Here is a 21,185-nt window from a genome sequence, read left to right on the forward strand (position 1 = left end):
CAGAGCTAGGAAAGAGCAGAATTGAGATTCAAACCCAAATCATGTCTGACTCTGGAGCCAGCACTTTTAACCACTCTATTACATTCTTTTAACAATTTTTCTTAAAGTTCCTGCTTATCTCAAAATAATTCAAACTTACCATACATTTCCTAAAATTTTATATTGTGCTAGACACACTCTCTAAATAATTGAAGAAATATGGCAAGATAAATTAAAAGGGGTGAAAGAAAAAGACTACTGAAAATAGGTAAAATGGGTGAATTTTGGTGTTGCCTTAAATATTTCCTTTTTAAGGAAGTGCTTAAAGGGCCTTAGACTAGGAATGAAATCTTCTGTGATCAACTGCATGATTTGAACAGCTGAGGGATCTTCTGTATCAGTGGGAGCAAATATATGTATGCCCTTCCTGACCACTAGGGTTAAGTTGAAATAATATAGTCTTCCCTTGTATATTTGTGTGGGAAATTAAAAAAATATACTTTGCAACTATCAGTTTGTTTTTTTTTTAAACCATACTATGTTTGTTCTTCATATTGGCCTAGAGGGAGGAGAAAAAGTGTTCTTTAGACCAAGCATGTCATATCACTCAGTCATGTCTGACTGTGGCTCTGTCCATTAATTCTCCAGGTGAGAATACTGGAGTGGGTTGCCATTTCCTCCTCCAGGAAATCTTCCCCATCCACAGATCGAACCCAAGTCTCTTTCGTCTCCTGCTCTGGCAGGTGGATTCTTTACTACTGTGCCACCTGGGAAGCCAGACTAAGCATAAGAGATGCTTAAGGCCCCATGATGAAATCATTTCTGTAAATTTATGTCATTTCTGTAAATTTATGCTGCTGGTAAAAGGTAGGCCTGATATTAGCATCTGGATCTCTCGACCTGGAAGCCAGTGTTCCCTCCAGTGGTTAATGCTGTATCTCACTATGCTCTGTTGCTACTTTGAATGCAAAATGTTATTTATCACTGGACTCTCTTTTTACACAAAGCACTCACCCTGAGAGAAACAGTAGCAACCTGTACAGAGAGGCCCTGACCCCCTGGAGCGCTTGCCTGACCAGATTTGGAGATTAAGCCATCACTGGGCAACAGCCTGGTGAATCAGTTGTCAGTGGGGGGTGGGGTAGGGGGGTGTTGGGGGTGGGGGAGGGGTGAGTACTGTAGAGCTCCTTGTAGATTTCAACATAAGAAACAAAACTCCTACACAGAAACAAAACAGAAAGATTCTAGAAGATGGGTATAATAGTTTACATAGATTATTATATATATATATCTTGGTCTCTGGTTTCATTTGAGGATTTCTTAGTTTTGTTTTGTTTCTTTAGCCAAGAGTGTTGAAACCTTTACAATCAGTGTTACGTTTTATACTGTGTACAAAAATAAAGCTCAGAAAAGTAAAATGATCTATTAACAGGAAGAGAATAAAAAATATCCTTTAAAAAAAAATAGCTCATGTGTAATGAGCATGACTTTTGTGTCAGGTCCATGCTAAATTCTTTGCTAATGATTTCATTGAATCAATGTAACAACCTAGGTGATACATTGTGTTAGGAGTCCCATTTTATGGATGAAGAAACTGCAGTTCCAAGAGCTTAAGTTAGAGTAAAAAAAAATCTCTGAAGGTCATGGACAGGGAGGCCTGGCGTGCTTCGATTCATGGGGTGGCAAAGAGTCAGACAGGACTGAGCGACTGGACTGAACTGAACTGAACTGAATCAAAGTTCCATATGTCCTTTTTAGTAGAGAAACTTTTAGAAAGAAATGTAGCTAAGCATTTCAGTTAATTTAGTATTAAACACCAAATACATTGCCAAAGTATAGCAACCTGCACAATTCTAGTGCCTGTCTTACTTGCACTGTTTTTAGCAGGATAAAAATCTTAAGAAGTGGTAATACAGATACATTTTTACATTTATAAGAACTTTATGCTTTTGCAAAGTTCATGTCAGACTTCCTAAGTAATTAATTAAATAACTTGATCAGAAAAAAACCTTCTATTTCCTTGAATTGCCTAGATTAGAATTTCCCAAGGTGTGCGTTTTCTTTTAATGCTGTTTTCAAAGTTTTATTTTATTTTTGGCTGCGCTGAGTCTTTGTTACTGCACACGGGTTTTCTCCAGTTGCATCGAGCAGGGGCTACTCTATTTGTACACCGGCTTCTCATGGTGGCGGCTTCTCTTGCGGAGTGTGGGCTCTGGGGTGCATGGGCTCTGAGTGTGGTGTGCAGGCCTAGTTGCTCCGTGGTATGTAGGATCTTCCCAGACCAGGGATCACACCCATGTCCTCTTCATTGGCAGGTGGATTCTTATCAGTTGAGCCACCGGGAAGTCCCAAGGTGTACTTCTATAAAACGAAAGGTAGTAATTGATAGTACTTGGTAAAGGGTTGCAAGGTGAGAAAACTTTGGAAAATACTGTTCTAAGCATCAGTATTTCTGCAAGACTTCTTTGAGCCTGTACATTGTGAGCCTCTATGTATTTTAAAGAGGCAGTTATTTCCCTGACTTACTGGTTTTATATGGAACTCTTTATGGAACTCTCATCTCAGAACATAACTTCTCAGATTAGTGCTTTAAGGAACATACTTCTGAAAAACACTAAGCTAACATCTGGGAAGAATATTGACTGAAGTGGGACTATCTCAAATTATATTGAGAAGTGAGGATTACAAGATAATGGACAATATTATCCCAATGTTATAAAACAAGAAAGTGAAAGACAAAGCCATGAAAGACTGGAAGGAATAAAAACGCCAAAAAAGTTAACAGGCTCTATTAATAAATCTATTAAAGTCAAAATATGTGTCCAAATATATGTGCTACCACAGTGTCCTTGAGTTGTTTATGGCTGATGAGTCTAGTGTTGCTGCTGCTGCTGCTAAGTCACTTCAGTCGTGTCCGACTCTGTGCGACCCCATAGACAGCAGCCCACCAGGCTCCCCCATCCCTGGGATTCTCCAGACAAAAGGAGTGGGTTGCCATTTCCTTCTCCAATGCACAAAAGTGAAAAGTTAAAGTGAAGTCGCTCAGTCGTGTCCGACCCTCAGCGACCCCATGGACTGCAGCCTACCAGGCTTCTCCATCCATGGGATTTTCCAGACAAGAGTCCTGGAGTGGGGTGCCATTGCCTTCTCCGAGTCTAGTGTTAGGCAAGCCTAATTCGGAATAAATTTTAAGATCTAGATGTGGTATATATACCTTGGTCAGTAACTCACTTAAGTCCAGTTGGTCTTTTGTTTATTAGTTTCTGCAATTTTAAAGATGGGAGAAACCAGGATTTTGTGAAGACTGGAGACATAATGCAATTAATTTTCTGCTAATGTATAACATGGGAGGTGCTGATGATGTGTCCCAGAACCTGATTTTTTTATTGCCCTCCAGGCGCTCTCTCTCCTGTGAGCAAGTACGTAGAAAAGTCTCACAAGAAGGCACTTCAAAACTTGACCTGGCTTGACTTGCCTGGTGAATGATTAACATGTTTCAGGCACCGCTCAGCCTGTGACTCCTACAGTTGTCTCGGCTCACCAGAGTGAATTTCCTGCCCACGCTGTCTGATAGAAATCAGGGTTGCTCTGTCTCCAAGGACCTCCTCATCCTTTTGGTTTCTCCTCACTGATCCCCGTCCTTGAATGGTCACCTGGCTTCTTCCCACCTCCTGTGGTCTCCTTCCTCCACTGTCTCTCGGTCGTCGGTGTTCCCTGGGGCTCCCGTCCGCAGCCCCTTCTCCTTGCTCCATGAATCATTCTTCACACCTGTCACCTCACTCCTCAGCTTTGAAATCACTCACTTTCCCTTCCTTTCTCTGGATGCGCCAGGGTGCTTGTCGAAGCAATTGACACAATGTCACTCAATGTATGGTAAGGAAGAATGCGTCCAGTGAAAGTAAAATGTTTATTTCACTAATGTTTCAGGGGACTATATTAATAGAAGTAATTTCCTTTCTTGGATCATGGGAGCAATGAGAATTCACACAGTATCTCTCTTGAATGTCCTCGTCCCTGGCCATCCTTCTTTGTCTACTACCCACTGGTAACTTTCACTTAATGTTTCAGCACAAATTTCTACTTCATGAGCAGTTTTTTCTCGTTTCTCTAAGTTTCATCCCTTCACCCCTCATGTACCATTTATATTCTTACTGATCACACTCAACTAGTATGTTTTATGGGCTCAAGACTGTAAGGCACAGAGGTTCCTGTGTTTCCCTGTCCCCTCCCTCTCATTTTTATCCTTCTGCCCTTTACAAACTTGGACCCACACCCAGGCTACAGACAGTGTCTGTCAGTAAGTGCCAGTCACTGGATTCAATAACATAACAATAAATTATCAAAATCTAGTTTAGAGAAATACTACCAAAATTTTTTAGTATATGTGGTTTAATTTTTTCAAATTTCCTAATTTTCTAAGATGGACTTCTATTCTTCTAGAAAATTAATATATATGACATTCTTAAGTACTAAATTACTATTTAAGTTCCAGATGATTTCCTATTTATGCCTCCTGCCACTGATGGCTCAGACAGTAAAGAATCTGCCTACAATGCAGGAATCCAGGTTCAATCCCTGGACTGGGAAATTTCCCTGGAGAAGAAAATGGCAACCCACTCCAGTATTCTTGCCTGGAGAATTCCATGGACATAGGAGTCCGGCAGGCTACAGTCCATGGGTCGCAAAGAGCTGGACACGACTAGGCAACTAACACACACAATGGCCGCCTCCCCAGCTTCATCTAGTGGTGTCCTCGTTAAAATGCTGCCATAGAGGACTCCTCAGCTGCGCACCTAGGATGGTGAAGAAAAGATTGGACTTAGGGGACCTGGGATGGTGGTCTAAATTTTGGCAAAATCCTTGCTATGCTAGGAATAGTTTTTCTATAAATTTAGGATTTTATGTTACACAATAAGATGTATCATATTTCATTGTCTTCTTTTTTTTTTTTTTCCTAACCCCAGTAGAAATGCTGAAACCATTCTGTGGATTTTGTAAAATTCTAATTCATTCTCAGACAGACTTGTTTGGTTTTATCCATGTATATTGGAGACACAGTTAAACTGAAATAATTTTGAGTCTGTCCTGCTGTAGTTTGCTAGGGTTAATAATTTGCCTTTTATTCTTTTAAAACATAGGCAGACTGTTTCTGGATGTATTCTGAACTATCCTATTTTCTACAAGACATTGTTCTTAAATATTATATAGAGAATTTCATGCATAAATCAATTCTGTAGAGAAATCAGCCATTCAGATATTGTTCCTGTGACAACCTATTAAAAATGCTGCTGTTTAATTGCAACATTTGCTTTCCAACATACAGCACATCATAAAAGGCTTCTCTTTTTTATTTTCCTAAATGTTATGTTGGAAGAATTACTTGATGCCATTTCTTTATATAGCTTATTATGAAATAAAAAGAAAGGGAAGGAAAATGATTATTGCAGGTGAAAATGTTTTTAGTCCTTTGGCACAGTGCTCTCAATTAAAGCACTGTATCATTTTTAATGTTGAGAGCATTGTGCATTACACATCTTAAAGAAATTAATTTCATATTTCCCAAAGTAAATACACAGTATCTTACGTTATTCTTAGCTCTCAGCTCTGTCTAGCTCTCAGTAAACATCCAGAAAAGATTTGTTGAATGCTTGAAAGGAAGAAGAATCTGGACTCCAGCTTGCAAACTGAAATCACGATTTTTTTTTTAATCTTACTGTCCCATCAATGAGAATTTAACCTCATTGGATTACTATCCATTCTTGCCTTCCTTCCCTCCTGTCTCAGAGGAAGACCATGCTAAAGTTAATCTATTTACATGATTCTTTGCTGTCAACAAACAAACATACCCACATCTTTCTCATCTTCAAGAACAACAAAAGTGATGACCTGAAAAGCCACACACACACACACACACACACACACACACACACACACACACATCCTTTCTTTCTCTCTGCTGACCCAAGCTCACTCTTCAGTTAATCTGGTTTCTGAGGCTCCAGTGTGGAATCAGAACCCAGAGATTCTGGACTCAGCATTACCTCTCACCAGCTTTGTAACCATAGCCAGGACATGCAAACTTTCTAACAGGATGCACTTCATAGATACTGAGAATTAAGGGAGATGACGTATTTAAAATGTACTTTTGCACGGCCTGACACATAGTAAATGTTCAATAAATGGTAGTTACTGTTCTTACTGATTGAACGATATAAGTTCAGAGATGAGAAAGATTGACATAGACTTAAGAATGATTTTGAATTAACTACTTACTCATTCTTCAGATTAGGAAATTAGAACCTAAAAAAGTGATGTTGTCAAAGTGTCGTGAAGGAGGTGATCTCTGAGTCGGATTTTGAAGGATGATAACATCTATTGAATGTTTACTGTGGGCCAGAGACCATATAAATGTTTGACATGGGTTGTTTTATTTAATCTTCAAAACATTCCTGTGAAGTAGCGTTTCAGTAGCTAGAAGCAGATGGTCTGAAGCTGGACGGGGAGAAGAGAGAGAAAGGAATAAAGAAAAATCTGGAGGCAGGAAAGACTTGGCTGATTTCTAAAGATGGTGATGAGACGAACCAGCCAGAGTGAAGAGCTTGTTTGTCTAAGCGTTAAGGAGAAATAATGTTGGAGAGTGAGGCAAAATTATGAGGCCTCAGCAACCATGCCCCCCCACCAAATGGCTTTGTCTAATGAGCAAGATGAATAAATGACTTGGAGAAGGGAGGACACAGGCGGAAGTGGGGTTTTAACCACCCTGATTTGGGGGCATGCAGGGCACTTCAAGGGCTTCCCAGGTAGCTCAGTGAGTAAAGAACCTGCCTACAATGCAGAAGAAGGGAGAATGCATTCTACAATGCCGAAGACGCAGGAGATATGGGTTCAGTTCCTGGGTAGGGAAGATCCCCTGGAGGAGGGCACAGCAACCCACTCCAGTATTCTTGCCTGGAGAATCCCATGGACAGAGGAGCCTGGCAGGCTACAGTCCATAGGTTGCAAAGAGTTGGACGACAGAGCACGCATGCATGCAGGGTACTGCGAATCCCTGAAGGGAGGTCTGTAGTGTGCACAGCTGTGTGCTGTGTATTGTATCTACACAGCCCCAGGGACCAAGGCCTCCACCAGCCACTGCTGATCCCCACCAGGGAATGGTCGGAGAGTACAGCGCAGATTCCTATGAAGTAGAAGCTTCACCAAGGCTTACTGAAGGAATGAGTGACTGAGGGAGAAGTTGGACTGAAGGTTGTTTCTAGGTGGGAAGTGATGAGAGCTGAGATGATGGTGAAAACAATGGGAATGGAAATGAGGGTGCAAATCCTAGATGCAGTTTCAAAGAAATACTAAGACTTGGGCTCATATTGGGTGTAAAGTAATAAAAGGAGCTGTATTTCAGGTTTCTTGTATACAGCAAAGTACAGCGTCAGTATAGCACTTGACACATTCTCGATTGTTGTTTAAGCAGGTGTTCTGTATTTGTTTTGTGTTTTTTTAAAAATACTTTCATTTATTTACTTGGCTGCTCTGGGTCTTAGTTACGGTGCACAGGACCTTTAGTTGCAACATGTGGGATCTAGTTCCCCAACCAGGGATCAAACGCAGGGCCCCTGCTTTGGGAGCATGGAGTCTTAGCCACTGGATCACCAGGGAAGTCCCAGACGTTCTATGCTTCTAAACCAATCGAAATGAATCAAGTTTCAAGGTGATGATAGTATGTGATTATTATTGCCATTAAAATACGTCCCTGTCCTTTCTACTCCTACTCCTTCTGCCCAAGTTCTTGACAGTTTTATCTCACATCTGGGTTGTTGTCATCTCCTCCTGAACCCTGGCCAAGTCAACCTTCTCATCTTCACACATGCCTGCTGGTTGCCTCCTCCCCATTTTCTGTCCATAGAGTTGCCCTCTTCTATGAAGACCTTTTCTTCTACCATTTCATTCCCATTACCAGTTGGAATAGTAGTCATCCTTCAGAACCAAATAATGTGCTGTTTTTCCCATAATGTCTGATCAACACACCTAGACTGCTTTCCTTCTGAACTCCCAGAGCACTACATGTCACTATCAGCCTGGTCCTGATCATTTTGTTAAGTGGACATCGCTTTATCAGTATTGTATTTATAGCCTCTGCAATGATGGTACTGTGTGTTGCCTAGTTGTGTAATAAATATTTGTGGCATCAATCCAAAACTGTATTAAATACTGCAAATTCCTTCCCAGCGCAAAGTTTCCCTGTGGGTAAAGGTTCATATATATAGCTTCATGTTAGCAGTATGTATCTTTTGGAAGATGGAGAATTTCGTATCACTGTCATTGGAGATACTTAAGGGAAAAAAGGAAATTTTAGCTGGGAATAGAAAAAGTGAAAGGCCGGGCAGGATTAGTCATTCTTGCAGGTGACTTTTTGGTTGGATAAAGGATGCTGAGGAAAATTAAACTGGAGCCTTTACTGCCACACTCCCTGCTCCATAGGAGGGAGGGTGGTGAACTGAATTTAAGAGGTTTGGGACTGCAATCTATGGGTCTTTGGGAACCAAGTAAGATCTGCAAGTCAGAAATCCAGGGCATTGAGCTGAATGGGGAACAGTGGCAGAAAGAAAATGTCTCCCGGCAGGCAGACCACCTGCAAAAGGCAAGCTTAATTTTTAAGGATCTCTCTGGACCCTCCATGAAGTGTGAGTCTAGAATTTCTATTGAACAAGGAACTTAGTTGTATAGTGCCCATTATTGTTTGTGTTGTTGTTTAGTTGCTAAGTCGTGTCCAACTCTTTGTGACCCTATATAGCCTGTCAGGCTCTTCTGTTCACAAATTTCCCAGGCAAAAATACTGGAGTGAGTTGCCATTTCCTTCTCCAGGGGATCTATTGCAGGATATAGAAAATGTTATCTATAGGCTGTGATTGTTTTTAATATCTATCTATTTATTTGGCTCTACTGGGCCATAGTTATGGCACACGGGATCTTTAGTTGCAGCCTGCAGACTCTTAGTAGCAGCATTCAGGATCTAGTTCCCTGATCAGGGATCGAACCCTGGCCCCCTGCATTGGGAGCATGGAGTCTTAGCCTCTGGACCACCAGGGAGTCCCTATAGACTTGTTTTAGTGAAGGTCATATATATATATGTATTATATATATTCATTTTCTTGGTGCTTCAGTCATGACTTAAGACTATTTTAGTTCTAGGTTCCTAAATCAACTGAATTCTGCAAGGATTTTCAGAAATACAATATGTAGCCTGGCGAGACCTACCATACAGATATTCAGCCAGTATTTTCAGAATTGTTAAACGTGGCTAAGTAGCTGTCATGGTCCATGGTGTGGTGAGGATCCCTGAGTGTGACACACCCTCCCAGGGCTCTGGGTCTTCCCATGAACTGTTCACCTGGCCCAAGATACCTTTCTTCTCTTCTTTTTTGCAACCCTTGACCCATACTTAACCTACATAGTTTTCACCCTGATATTACCTCCTCCAAAAATCCTTCCCAAATGTTTTCATTAGAGCCGCTCCCCATGGATTGGGTGCCACTGCTGCCTGGTCCCAAATAGCCTGAGCTTTCATCCTCACACTTACTTCAGGTGTGGCAGTTTCCGTCTACGAGTCCTGCTCCAACCACGTAAGCTCCTCTGGGAGTCCGGTGGGTACTGAGTAACTGTCTGTTGTTGTTGTTTCGTCACTAAGTCTTGTCCATTTTTTTTGAGACCCCAGTGGACTGTAGCCTGCCAGGCTCCTCTGTCCATGGTTTTTCTGAGGCAAGAATACTGGAATGGGTTGACTTTTCCTTCTTGGGGGGATCTTCCCCACCCAGGGATCCAACCCAAGTCCCGTGCATTGGCACCTTGGTTCTTTACCACTGAGCCATCAGGGAAGCCCCTGAATAATTAGCAGGTACTCAGAGGGCCCCTGAGGTCTCAAAAAAACGTTTGCTGGTTGAGTCAGTCAATGCATCCTCTTAGTACAGGACTTGTAGGTGAATGTCTGCTACACAGAAGTGAGCTGTCAGTATTTGAGTTTGATGATAATTTTGGAGAACTGCAATCCCGTTTTCTCCTTTCCTTCTCCCCACCCCATCTGGGTGGTAGCTAAACCAGACTGAAAGATAACACCTTGCTTCTGTGCCTTAAGCTAATAACAGTTCCCATCCAACCCATTATTTAAGAAGTGATTATTTTTATTATGTGTCCCCTGGGGAGAAAAGCGGAGGTACAGAGCATTTTTGGATCTCGGTGAATATTTGAAATTTTGCTGCCAAACCTATTAAATCCACCGCAACAGTCTTTCGGGTTTTTAAAATATTCTGCTGGAGAGGGCTCTCTGGATACTCATTTTCGTGTGTAATATAAACCACATGGTAGCCATCATATCCATCTAAATACTCATCTAATAGTTTTTCTTTCTAAAAAACCATTTGGGGGGGGCGGTTGGCAGGAGTGCTATAAGTCTTCAAATAATTGTAAAAAGTTTTTTAGAGGACAAGTGTCAACCCATGGTTAAATAAGGGAAAGGTAAAAATAAGTGTCAACCCATGGTTACGCTGAAGCAACATTTTCTTCCAGTGCAGAAAAATCATCCGGCTCTCAAAATGTGAACTAGGTCTTGCTTTTATATTTTTTCCGTAAAGGGTTACGGTGCCCGATAATTATTATTCCCTTTGCTTCGATGACAATAAACTTGACTGTGGGTCGATAAAAATGCAGGATGAAAAAATAAATAAAACCACCAAAACCTAGTTGGAGCAAACGTAGGACGCCTCTTGTTTACACTGAGCGCAATGATGGGAACTGACCCAGGATCCAAGCGGAGACGAGCAAATACCGTCCAGAGTTTCCTTACACGTAAAGATAATGGCCGGTTAAAAAGTTCACTCAAAGTAGCATCCCGACCCGAATGGCGTCTGTAGTTTCGTTATAAAACTTGAGACGCCGCGCCGGCCGGGGCTGGGGGCGCCCGCTCCCTCACCCAGGGCCCGGCCGCCAGCGCTGACAGGTGCCCGGGGCCGCCGCCGCGCCGAGGGGGTGCTGTAGCTTCGCTGCACCCTCGCCTGTCAGCCAACGGCGCCGGCGGGAGCGAGCGCGGGACGGCGGGCGCGCAGGGCGGGAGGCCGGCCGTGGTCCCCGGCGTCCGAGTGCCCCGCGCGCCGCCCAGACCCGGCCGGTCCGCCCGCGACCGCGGGGGCGGGGGCCGAGCCGCCGGGCGTGGGGGAGCGGGGCCGGGCGCCGGGGGTTGGCGGGACGCGCGCTCCGTGCCGGCGCCCGGCCTCGAGCCCGCGGCCCCCCCCCCCCGCGTGCCCGCGCCGCTGCGCGATGCAGTGTGGGGAATGGCTGGGGTTGGCTGAAGAGCGCACAGTGGAGTTTTAATGTCCGCCATGTTGGCCATGGCGTATTGAGGAGAGCGAGCGAGAGAGGAGCGGAGCGTCTCGGCCTCCCACCTCCAGGCGGCTCTGAGTGCCCGGACGGCGGGCTCCGCGCTCCGCCCCTCCAGTCCCCGGCAGCGGTGGGCGAGTGGGGACCGAACCCCCGGTTCTCCATGATCCCGCTGGCCGGGGCCGTTTCCCCAGAGCGGAGAGGTATCTGCTGCGCCTGAGATGAGTAAACTGTCGTTTCGGGCGCGGGCGCTAGACGCCTCGAAGCCGCTGCCGGTTTTCCGCTGTGAGGATCTGCCCGACCTGCACGAATACGCCTCGATAAACCGGGCCGTGCCGCAGATGCCCACCGGAATGGAGAAGGAAGAGGAGTCGGTACGTGTTAACTCCCCTGTCCGACCCGCCGCCGGGCCCCGCTCCCTCCGCTGCCTGCGGCGGCGGCGGAGCGCAGACCCACACAAAATGGCCGCCATCTTCTCTCCGCCGCCGACTCCCGTCGCCGGCCGGGCCTTTACCCTGGGGCCCCCGGCCTCGCCCCCCGGCCGCCGCGGCCCGGCGAGGCCTCCTCTCGGGCCACCCGCCGACCCTGGCCCCTCGGACGCGGGGCCCGCGGAGTTCGGGCGCCCGAAAGGCACAAAGGGGTCACGTGACGAGGCTGCCGGCAGCCATTTTGTGGTCGGAGCGCTTGGGCTGGGCCTTGTGCATCCGGAGAGGGAGCGGGCGGGCGGCGGGGGGTGCGGCGGCCGGGCCGCGGAGGCCCTGCCTGCAGGCCTCTCGGCGGGCCGCTGGGTGGCGCTCTGGGGCCGGCTCGGCCTTCGCGCGCCGCCGGCGCCGGGAGCGCAGGTTCCGGGCGCTCGGGTGGCGGTGCTCTCTCGGCGGCCCCCAGGCTGGCGGGGCTGCGCGGCCCACGTGGACCCGCCGAGAGGCCGGGCGGGGTGGCGGGCGTCCTGCAGCGGAAGGTCGAGGCCGGCGAGCAGCCCAGAGCCGACCTGCGTCCTACGTCCTCTTTCTGGGACTTTTGCATCCATTCCTCCGAGTCCTACTTAATCGGAGGGTTGTCAACTCCTGCTCCTCCTGACTTTTTCTTTGATCCTTGAGAACATGTTGCAGATTTTGAAGGGAACTCCGTGGCTCTTCTAAAGCCTGTGTAACTTTATTATTTCTTTTCCTAATAAAAATCTAAGTTCGCCTGATTGCTGGTTTCTCAACCTACGGGAGACAAGACCCAGTCTAAGTAGATGTTAACAGATCTCCGTTTAGAAAAAGGGTTCGTTCTTATCCATCACCGAACTCAAGTGGAGTGAACTCTTAACCAGGAGATGTTTTCCTTGGGGGGGCTTCAGTGTTTAAATGTTGACAGCTTACAGACACTGTGTCGTAGCTGTGGCTGTCCTTGGTCGTGGAAGTTGGGCTCAGACACAAGACTTCGTCTCGTTTCCCCCAGATCCTTGTCGGTGTCATTCGATGCCGTCTAAGGAATTGCATACCTTGGTTTTCAGGTACAGCCACTTAAACAGGGCGCAGTGTGTTGACAGTTCAAGAAGTCGAGGAGTCGCTGGATTGGTACTACAATTTTGTGGTGGAAAACTATACTGTAATACCTCTATTTGGTACTGTACGGAATTTTTTTAATGTAGAAATTTTGCTCTGTACTGTTGATTTTGAAAATAAAGCTGTTGAAACTGTTTGGGTTGTTCAACCTTTTAAAGTCAAAAAGTTGTGACAGTTGACTCTTCCTTCGGAGAGTAGTGTCTTTAGCGTGTGTAGTAGTTGAGATTGTCTAGTCCTGACTCCGAGCACGTTACCTATGAGACAGAATCTCCTAATTTCTTTTACTTGTTACCAACTTTGAGAGTAGAATGGTGCCGTTTGTTTATTTTTAAATAAGTGATTTGTTTTTAAAAATTAAAGTACTTGTGACTGCAGAATCTTGTCTTTTGGTTTTATTTTTGTTTCTTAAGTTTTACAAATAATGCTTTCAAGATGGGGGTGTCAGTGTTAAGACTGACCTGGAAATTAAGTTGTGGCTATTGTTTTGCCCCCAAGGAGCTGCAGAGCTTTGATAAAAACAGCACTACACAGTACACCTTAGAAACATACTGAAGTCTGGCTCCTTTGAACACTTCGGGCTGTCTCAGGAGCCACAGCCTAAGATCAGAGCTGAACCCAGCTGGAGTACCAAGGCTTACTACATTTTTACAGATAATTTTCATTCACTGAAAGAATTTTGACGTTTGTTATTTTCTAACATGTAGAGTCCCTATTTTTCAGGGGATTTTTTTCCCCCTCAGACTACCTTCTCCTATCATCCGTTTAGAATTTGTTTCACTTCACATCCAACCAAAACTATGACCAGTGAAACGGAGACCTCAGGAATAAATACTGAAGAGAGGAATGTAAACAGTCCCAGGTGGAACAGCTGCTCTCCAGTCCTGTGGTTCATACTGGCCAGAGGAGGCTGTGCAGCTCAAATCACAGTATTAAAAGTAGCATGTTGATGTTGAGAACGTATACTAAGCACAAATAAAGGTAACTGAATATTGAGTTAGCCTTAGAAAAACAGTCCTTTTGATAATTCGCTAAAGAAGGATATGCTTCTTATAAAGACGAAAGTTTAAAACAAACGTCTGCTTCTGCTTGACACGTTAGTTAGGGTCAGGAGTTGATCACGAAAGATGGGACAGGATTAGATGACAATAGTTTCGTGTGTGTGTGTCACCTTATGAAAATTGTGTGGACCATACCTGGTAATTGTTAGCGTATTTTGTTTCTGTGGTAAATGTGACGGAAATGCTAGGTCTAAACAGAAAATAACACTTTCATTTAATTTTTATATTATAAGCTGAATGCACTGCCTTAATTAGGCATATCTCTTAGTTTTTAAAAAACAACTTTTAAGTAGAAGGTCCCATCCAAACATGAATTTTGCTCAACTTTAGAACTTAGTTAAGTCCTTTTTTTTTTATGAAGATTGAGAAATAATTACAGATTGTAGTGAATTAATGGAGTAGACTGAATCATAGATGCTAGAGATTTATTGTCTGAACTGGTATAATGTGATACCTTGTAACTTGCTACATCAAAAAGTAACAGTTGAGAAGGGCTTTGGTTTAATGAATAACAAGTAATTTTCAAACAATAGGAAATCAATAGACTGTCAGCTCTAAATATGAAATAAGTCTCTTTGCGGTTAAAAGGGACAAAAATTTAAATAGCAGGGCCAGAGGTTGCACCACTGTAATTTTTTTAGCATTTTAAGTTTATCATCTTCTAAGTAAGAAATGTTGTATACTACTTAGTGCTATGGCTTTACCTTTAAATAAAAGGATAGTTTTTCCAAGGTATCAGTACTATCGAACGTTTTCATTAAAAGCTGACTTATTTTGGTTCAAACTGGAGCTTTCCATTGCTAAAATTCTCCTTTATCGGTCCTGCTCGTTTCGGAAAGGACATTCTGAAAAGGAGGCTTAGAGTGGTGCTCAGCACAGTGGGGCTGCTTGGCTCCTCTAGGGGTTTTGCTTTTTTCCCCATTGGGATGCCAGACTCGGCTCTTACTGTAAGGGTGGAGGCTTAAACTCTCTTCTGTCACCAAGACTGGTTCTGGTGAGGTGTGTGATGTAGTTAAGATGTTAACAGTGATCTCGCCTTGTTACTGTCCTACACAACCACCTTTGGGACTGTTAGAAGTAGGATCCAGCCGTCACAGGCCAACACTTAGTTTTAGTAAGGTTCTCACCAGACAAAATAGTCTCAGACACCTATCTTTTCTTTCTTCAAACTGTTCTTACTGGCCCAGTATACAATGTTATTAAAACCAAGTTTATGAAGTAGCCAGGTAGGTATTTTTTTGTTTTTAATTAGGGGTTAAATTGGGCATAGGTACATATCCTTCTTAAGAGGAAAAGTAGTCAAGCACTACATTTTCAAAACTTTATTAAAAAATCTATAGTTTTTCTGTTTTATGAAAACAAACTTAAATCACTGTGATAAGTTTAAAAATTTGATTCCTCATTTTTTAAAATAAACTAAGAATCCTATTTTCCTTTAAAATTTTGAAAACCAAAATTTCTTAGTCCTGAGTCTAGATTCCTTTATTCTGTGCACTGCATTGGAAGTGAAAAGAAATATGTGAAATCTCAATTGCACTAGAAGCAAAGCTTAATATTTACAGCTAGTTTGAATTAGAAAGGAATTGAGAATATTTGGGGTTTTTCTATTAAATAGCAAATAATCAGTTAAAATCAAAGATAACTGAGAAGCAGTAATAAAGTCTAGTTTCAGCTTTCTGTCCTGCCCAAGGTAGTTTTGAATCAGCAACATAGGAGGATTGAGGACTCTTACCTTCAAAAGGAGCCTCTTGAAAACTGTCAGGCCTGGTGCCTAAAGTGTTAATATTAGCTCTTGTTTTCAGTGTGCAGTTTGATATTTAGGATTTTGGATTAGTATCATTTGTAATCAGACTTCATTTTCTCACAAAACAAGACTGAAAACTAATGGGCTTATGCGTCTAATGGTGTTTGGTGGGTGCTTGTGACCTGTAGTGAAGTTTATACAGAACTATTACCTTTTCTGTTAATCAACAGCAATTAAAAGTACCAGCTAACTAAAGGAGAGCTTAAATCTTGTAAATAAGGAATAACAATCAGGTTCATAAATTTGTGGCCAAGATTAAATATTAAACTAGCCATTTCTAATATTTTATCTAAAACAAATTAGGTTTTACTACATCACAGTCTGTAGTAGTAGTAAGGGTAAGGTATTAGAGGGTGTATATGTATGTAATGGCAAGAGTTCTATTTGATATATATGAAGGTGTGGATTCTTGGCTTTGTGATTCAGTTTTTCTGAAAAGGGTATTCGTTACCAGCAGTTGGTTAAAACATAATTTTAAAGCAGAGGATAATGTTTTATATCATGGAATGGTAGTGTGGTTTGTGATTCTGTTTCTTAAAAGAAGACAACCCACAAGGAAATGAGAATTTCGTGTTGTAACTTACGAATGAAATGAATTCTGAGTCTCTAAGTGCAGTATTGAAAGGATGAAATATGCAGGCTGAACTAGATTGTGTCTTTTAAAGTAAGCTTTTGAACCCCTAAGATGTGACTTATATTAATATATTGCAACAACTGGATAAATCAATTTAGGGGGACATCATCAGGAAAACAAGTGATTCAGATGCTTTAGACAACTTATTTGAACTACTTTCAGTGATTTACTTGGAGTTATCTTGATCAAGTTTATTAAGGACTGTGACTGTAGGTAATGATTTTGAGAAATTGCAGCATTTTAAACAGAGCAGATACCCAACTTTGCACCTTTAAATATATGAATTGTATTTCATCCACCAGCCTCACTGTAGGTAGATGAAAACCAAAAACAAATTCATAGTTAATAAATCTACTGTGACCCATAATCTCAGATTTCTCTTTAATTAATAGAGATATAATCAGTTCTTTAAAAGATAAAGCCCTTCATTTATGTGTTGTTATAGAGGTTATCGTTAAACAGTTGATTCAGCTTTGGATATGCATGGTGAGAGTTTGGGAATTTTGCAACAGATTATTAAAGCAAATCATTTTGGTTGAATTTCCTTCAGTATAGCAAGTACTGGCTTAAGAAATAACGATGCAGGCTTAAGAATAAGTCCAGGGGAAAGATAAGCTGAGGTTGAAAGTGTTCTTTGGATGATTTAATATAGGTTCAGATCTTTTTCTATACTGGGATGAATTGTTTTGATTATCATAGAATCACAAGTACCAGTTGTATATCCTCTGAGAAAGATGCACTTTGACATTTGTGGCCTTTGACAAGTCGCTTAACCTTACAGGATGAATTTCAGTCTCTTCATGTGCCAGCCTCTCCTGACCTACTTATGAGGGAGGTGGCTCTCAGGAGTGTCCGATGGTGTATGTGAGGATGCTATAAACACACACTGCATTGTTACCAAATACTGATTGAACACTCAGGGTGGCCTTGCTTTCTGTTGCTGTTCAAAACCACTTACATTTGTACAGTCCTTTGTTTTTAGAATTGTCTAGTGTAGATGTGAGAGTTGTATGATGTAGGTGTAGAAAGCTGTGTCTTTAAGTTTAGGTAATTATTAATTGGAGAAAGCATCAGACTGGGAGTTATTAGACCTAAGCCCTCACCCCACTTCCAGCTGTGTGCCCGTGTGTGTATACGTACACTTGAGTTTGTGTGCTCTCGTGCACCTGGGTTTTCTTAACTGCAGGATGAAGTAGGGTTCTGATAATTTTCTGTGATAATGGGTATATTATATTATCCCTGCACTAGATCCGTTTCCATATGTATTTTATAATAATCATTAATTTTTTAAATTAGTTGATGGCTTCATTTGCACACATAAACAGTTTACACAGAAGTAAAAGTAGTCTGGGTACATGGGTAATTAGTTCCAGTTTAGAAAGCTTGTGTTTTAAAGGACTTTAAAAATATAAGTGAGTGTAGAACATTTTTACTGTTATGAGAATTTGAAATTAGAGGCATAATTTTGTATTGAGGGTTTCAAATTCATGCTTTTACTGTAAAAGTAATTACTATAGAGTAATAGAGTCTGAAAGGGAAAGACTTAAGAAAATACAGATAAGTCCATTTTCATTTACTTTTCAGAGTGCGAATATTTATTGTGCACTGCAGTGAGCCCAGGACTGTTACAGGTCCTGTGGATCCGACAGTGAACAAACAGTTCTCTTTCTCATGGATCTTGTGTTCTAGCATGCAGGCTCTGTGAGGGTGGGACTTTGTGTCTGCTTTATTCATAGGTGTATTTTCAGCACCTGAAATCGTGCCTGGCACATAGTAAGTGTCCGGTCTTTGTTTAATTGAATGATTGAATTCTAATGGGAAGACACAGACAAAGAGCAAATGAATACACGTGGCAGTGGATCAAGACAGCACAGAGTTTCTGGTGGAAGGAGGAGAATTCTGTGTGTGAGAGGGTCAAAGAATGGGCCCTGAAACTTGATGAGGGAGGAGCCAGCCCTCTGAAGATCTGAAGGAGAACATTCCAGGCAGACCTGAGGCACAGGGCGCACACGGCCAGTGTGGCCGGGGCAATGTGGAGAGGATCGAGGAGTGTGAGCGAAGGGCCCAGAGGCAGTCGGGCCCATTTCTGGTGAGTTGTTACAGGCGACTGTACTTCCCTGGTGGCTCAGACGGTAAAGCATCTGCCTACATGCAGGAGACCTGGGTTCAATCCCTGGGTGGGGAAGATCCTCTGGAGAAGGCAATGGCAACCCACTCCAGTACTCTTGCCTGGAAAATCACATGGACGGAGGAGCTTGGTAGGCTACAGTCCATGGGGTCGCTAAGAGTCGGACACGACTGAGCGACTTCACTTCACTTCCCACGGAGTTTGGATTGTTTTGAAATGAAGTAATAAGCCTGGAGTTTCAGACAAGAGAGGACATGATCTGAATTCTGTTTTTCAAGGTTATTGTCACTGTGGTGTGCAGAATGAGTCGTACTGGGCAGGAGTGGCTCTGACCTAGGTGGTGGTAGGGAAGAGGAGGCGTGGGTGGACTAGAGGCACATTTTGAAGGTAGAACCAGCAGCTCTTGGCTGACAGATCAGAACATACTAGAGGGAGAAAGAGAATCAAGGATTCAGTTCAGTTCAGTCACTCAGTCGTGTCCACTCTTTGCAGCCCCATGGACTGCAGCACGCCAGGCCTCCCTGTCCATCGCCAACTCCCGGAGTTTACTCAGACTCTTGTCCATTGAGTCGGTGATGCCATCCAACCCTCTCATTCTCTGTCGTAATCGCTGATTTTTACCTTGAGCAGCTGGGTGGATGGGTGATTAGGTGGCTTACTGACGGAGGGAAAAATGCAAGAGGGAGGGTTTGTGAAGGATGGAGTTACTCAGTTTGCAGTGCCTCTTCTTTGTATTTAGTTGCCTGTGCAAGAATGTAATGCTTTAGAACAGTCTGCACTGCAGGTGCGATTCAGACATCATGGGCTGTACTATCAGTCTGAAAGCCTTTGGGATGTGGGTGTGTCTTAAAACTGCATCGAGCCTCAGACAGAGGAGAAGCTCTTAGAGGATTAGGAGGAAAGTGAGTCTAGAGCTGTCTCAAGAGGGCAGGGCATGTGGCAGCTGTGGCCCCTGGGCAGATGAGTGAGGGAAGGTGGCCGTCCAACCTGATGCGTGCCGTTGGCCTATCTTGATAGTGTGGTGGGAAGGAAATCGTGATTGGGACAGAAGAAATACTGTAAGATAAAGGGTCGGTGCAAGTTTGGATGACTCCTTGGAATAGTTCTGCTATGAGAGGAGCTGAAGAAATGGCTGGGGAGAGCATAGGGAAATCAACAAATGATTTTTTTTTTTAATGCGTTCCAAAGTTACAGTGGACAGAAACCAGGGAAGCAAAGCTGAGTCCTCCATTGCACCGGCCACTCCCTCAAGAGTTCCCAGGCCACAGGAAGAGGTCTACAGAGAGGTCCCTGGGCTCTCCAGCTGAAAAGTGATCTGAGCCTGTCTTCGGGGAAACAGCTGGAAGGGAGGAGGGACGTTCCCGGGACCTCACATTGGGCAGGAAGTTGGGTCCTCGCCGACCAGAGTGGAAAGATCTAATGCAGAGGGCATCCGATACAAGTTCCCAGAGGGCTATTCTAGAGTAAACTGTTCTGGGCTCACCCTAATAAAGACCAAACACTGTCCTCAAAAAGAGCCAACTAATTTCAGATAGCTGTGTCCCAGAAGAAAGCCCCACAGTGCTTAAAGGGATACTAGAAGGTCCTACAGCATAAAACTAATGTTTGGTGTCCATTAAAAAGAAAATCAGAGATGCAGAGAAGCTGGAAAAGCTAGCTAACAACTAAGGAAGCGTTATCAACAAAAAGAGACGTAGAAATAACCCAGGTAATAGAATTAGTAAACAAAAATGTTAAAACAGCTATTATAAATAAGTTATTAGAACTAATATACTAGTTGGACTGATGTCTTTGAAAAGAATAAGATAATCCTATTTCCTCTTCTCCTCAAGGGCTTTATTCATAAAAACTGGTTGCTATCTTTCCCTGGATTAATTTCTTGGAGGGATTGGTCACTGATTAGAGCAGAAGTATTTTCCTTTTTAGAAGTAAGAAAGGATACGGTACGCAGGTTTGAGCACTGACAGGGGGAGGATGGGGGTGTGTTTCCTCTGGTTCTTTTTTCTTTATGATGTATGAGGTGAGGTCATCACCTCAGAGTGTGGGAGCCTGCGAGACAAAGGTGAGTGTGAGATGCTCACTTACTAGAGAAATGTAACAAGATGTGATGAATCAGCTGGGGCTCAGTATTTGTGATCATTTAAATTGAGACCAGTCCACTCACTTGGGCATATGAATTCAGATATTCAACTCGAGTTCAAGACTAAAGTAGGTGTGTAATAAGGTTCTTGTGCAGTTGAGGTTTGCCCACCAAGTACAAAGGAGGGGAAAAGGGGGATGAGGAGATTAACTTAACCTATGTGAGATAGATGAGCACGATAGACCTGTGGTCTGAACTGGGTAATGAGGGAAGAAGACTTCAGGGAGCTGGTGCAGGCTAGGGGAAGCGCAGGCTGCCCTGCAACAGCGTTGTTGGGAGGAGGCGTTCTGGAATGAGTGAGGCTTAAGTCAGCAGGGTGGCAGTTAGAGTGAAATGCTTGAACTTAGATTTTAGAGGTATCCCAGTTACTGGTTAAGGCAGGTGTAGAGGTAACCACGGGAGCGGGGACTGAGAGGGCATAGAGGAAAAGTAAGTCAGTGCGAGTGAGAGGGTCATGATAGGAGGTGTATCATCCATCACTAAGGATGATGCCCGAGGTGGGGTGGTTGAGAGGAAGACCATGAGCTCTGT

At 43.5% G+C, this 21,185-nt stretch overlaps 1 protein-coding gene across 7 annotated transcripts in view; it reads left to right on the forward strand.

Annotated features, from left to right (window-relative positions):
- The window catches only part of EPC1 (enhancer of polycomb homolog 1), a 96,877-nt gene that overhangs the window by 18,451 nt on the left and 57,241 nt on the right, over positions 1–21,185 (forward strand). For 2 of the 7 annotated variants that reach the window (XM_005687991.3, XM_018057166.1), the window contains exon 1: positions 11,260–11,714. The exons of 3 other annotated variants lie outside the window; for them this stretch is intronic. In XM_005687991.3, the coding sequence (XP_005688048.1) occupies positions 11,562–11,714 (153 nt within the window). In that variant the 5' untranslated portion in view covers positions 11,260–11,561. Of the gene's footprint in view, positions 1–11,259; positions 11,715–21,185 lie in introns of those variants that run through there. 2 more of the 7 variants (XM_018057162.1, XM_018057164.1) reach the window with 1 other exon arrangement.

Source organism: Capra hircus, chromosome 13 (assembly GCF_001704415.2).
Source record: "Capra hircus breed San Clemente chromosome 13, ASM170441v1, whole genome shotgun sequence".
NCBI lineage: Eukaryota > Metazoa > Chordata > Mammalia > Artiodactyla > Bovidae > Capra > Capra hircus.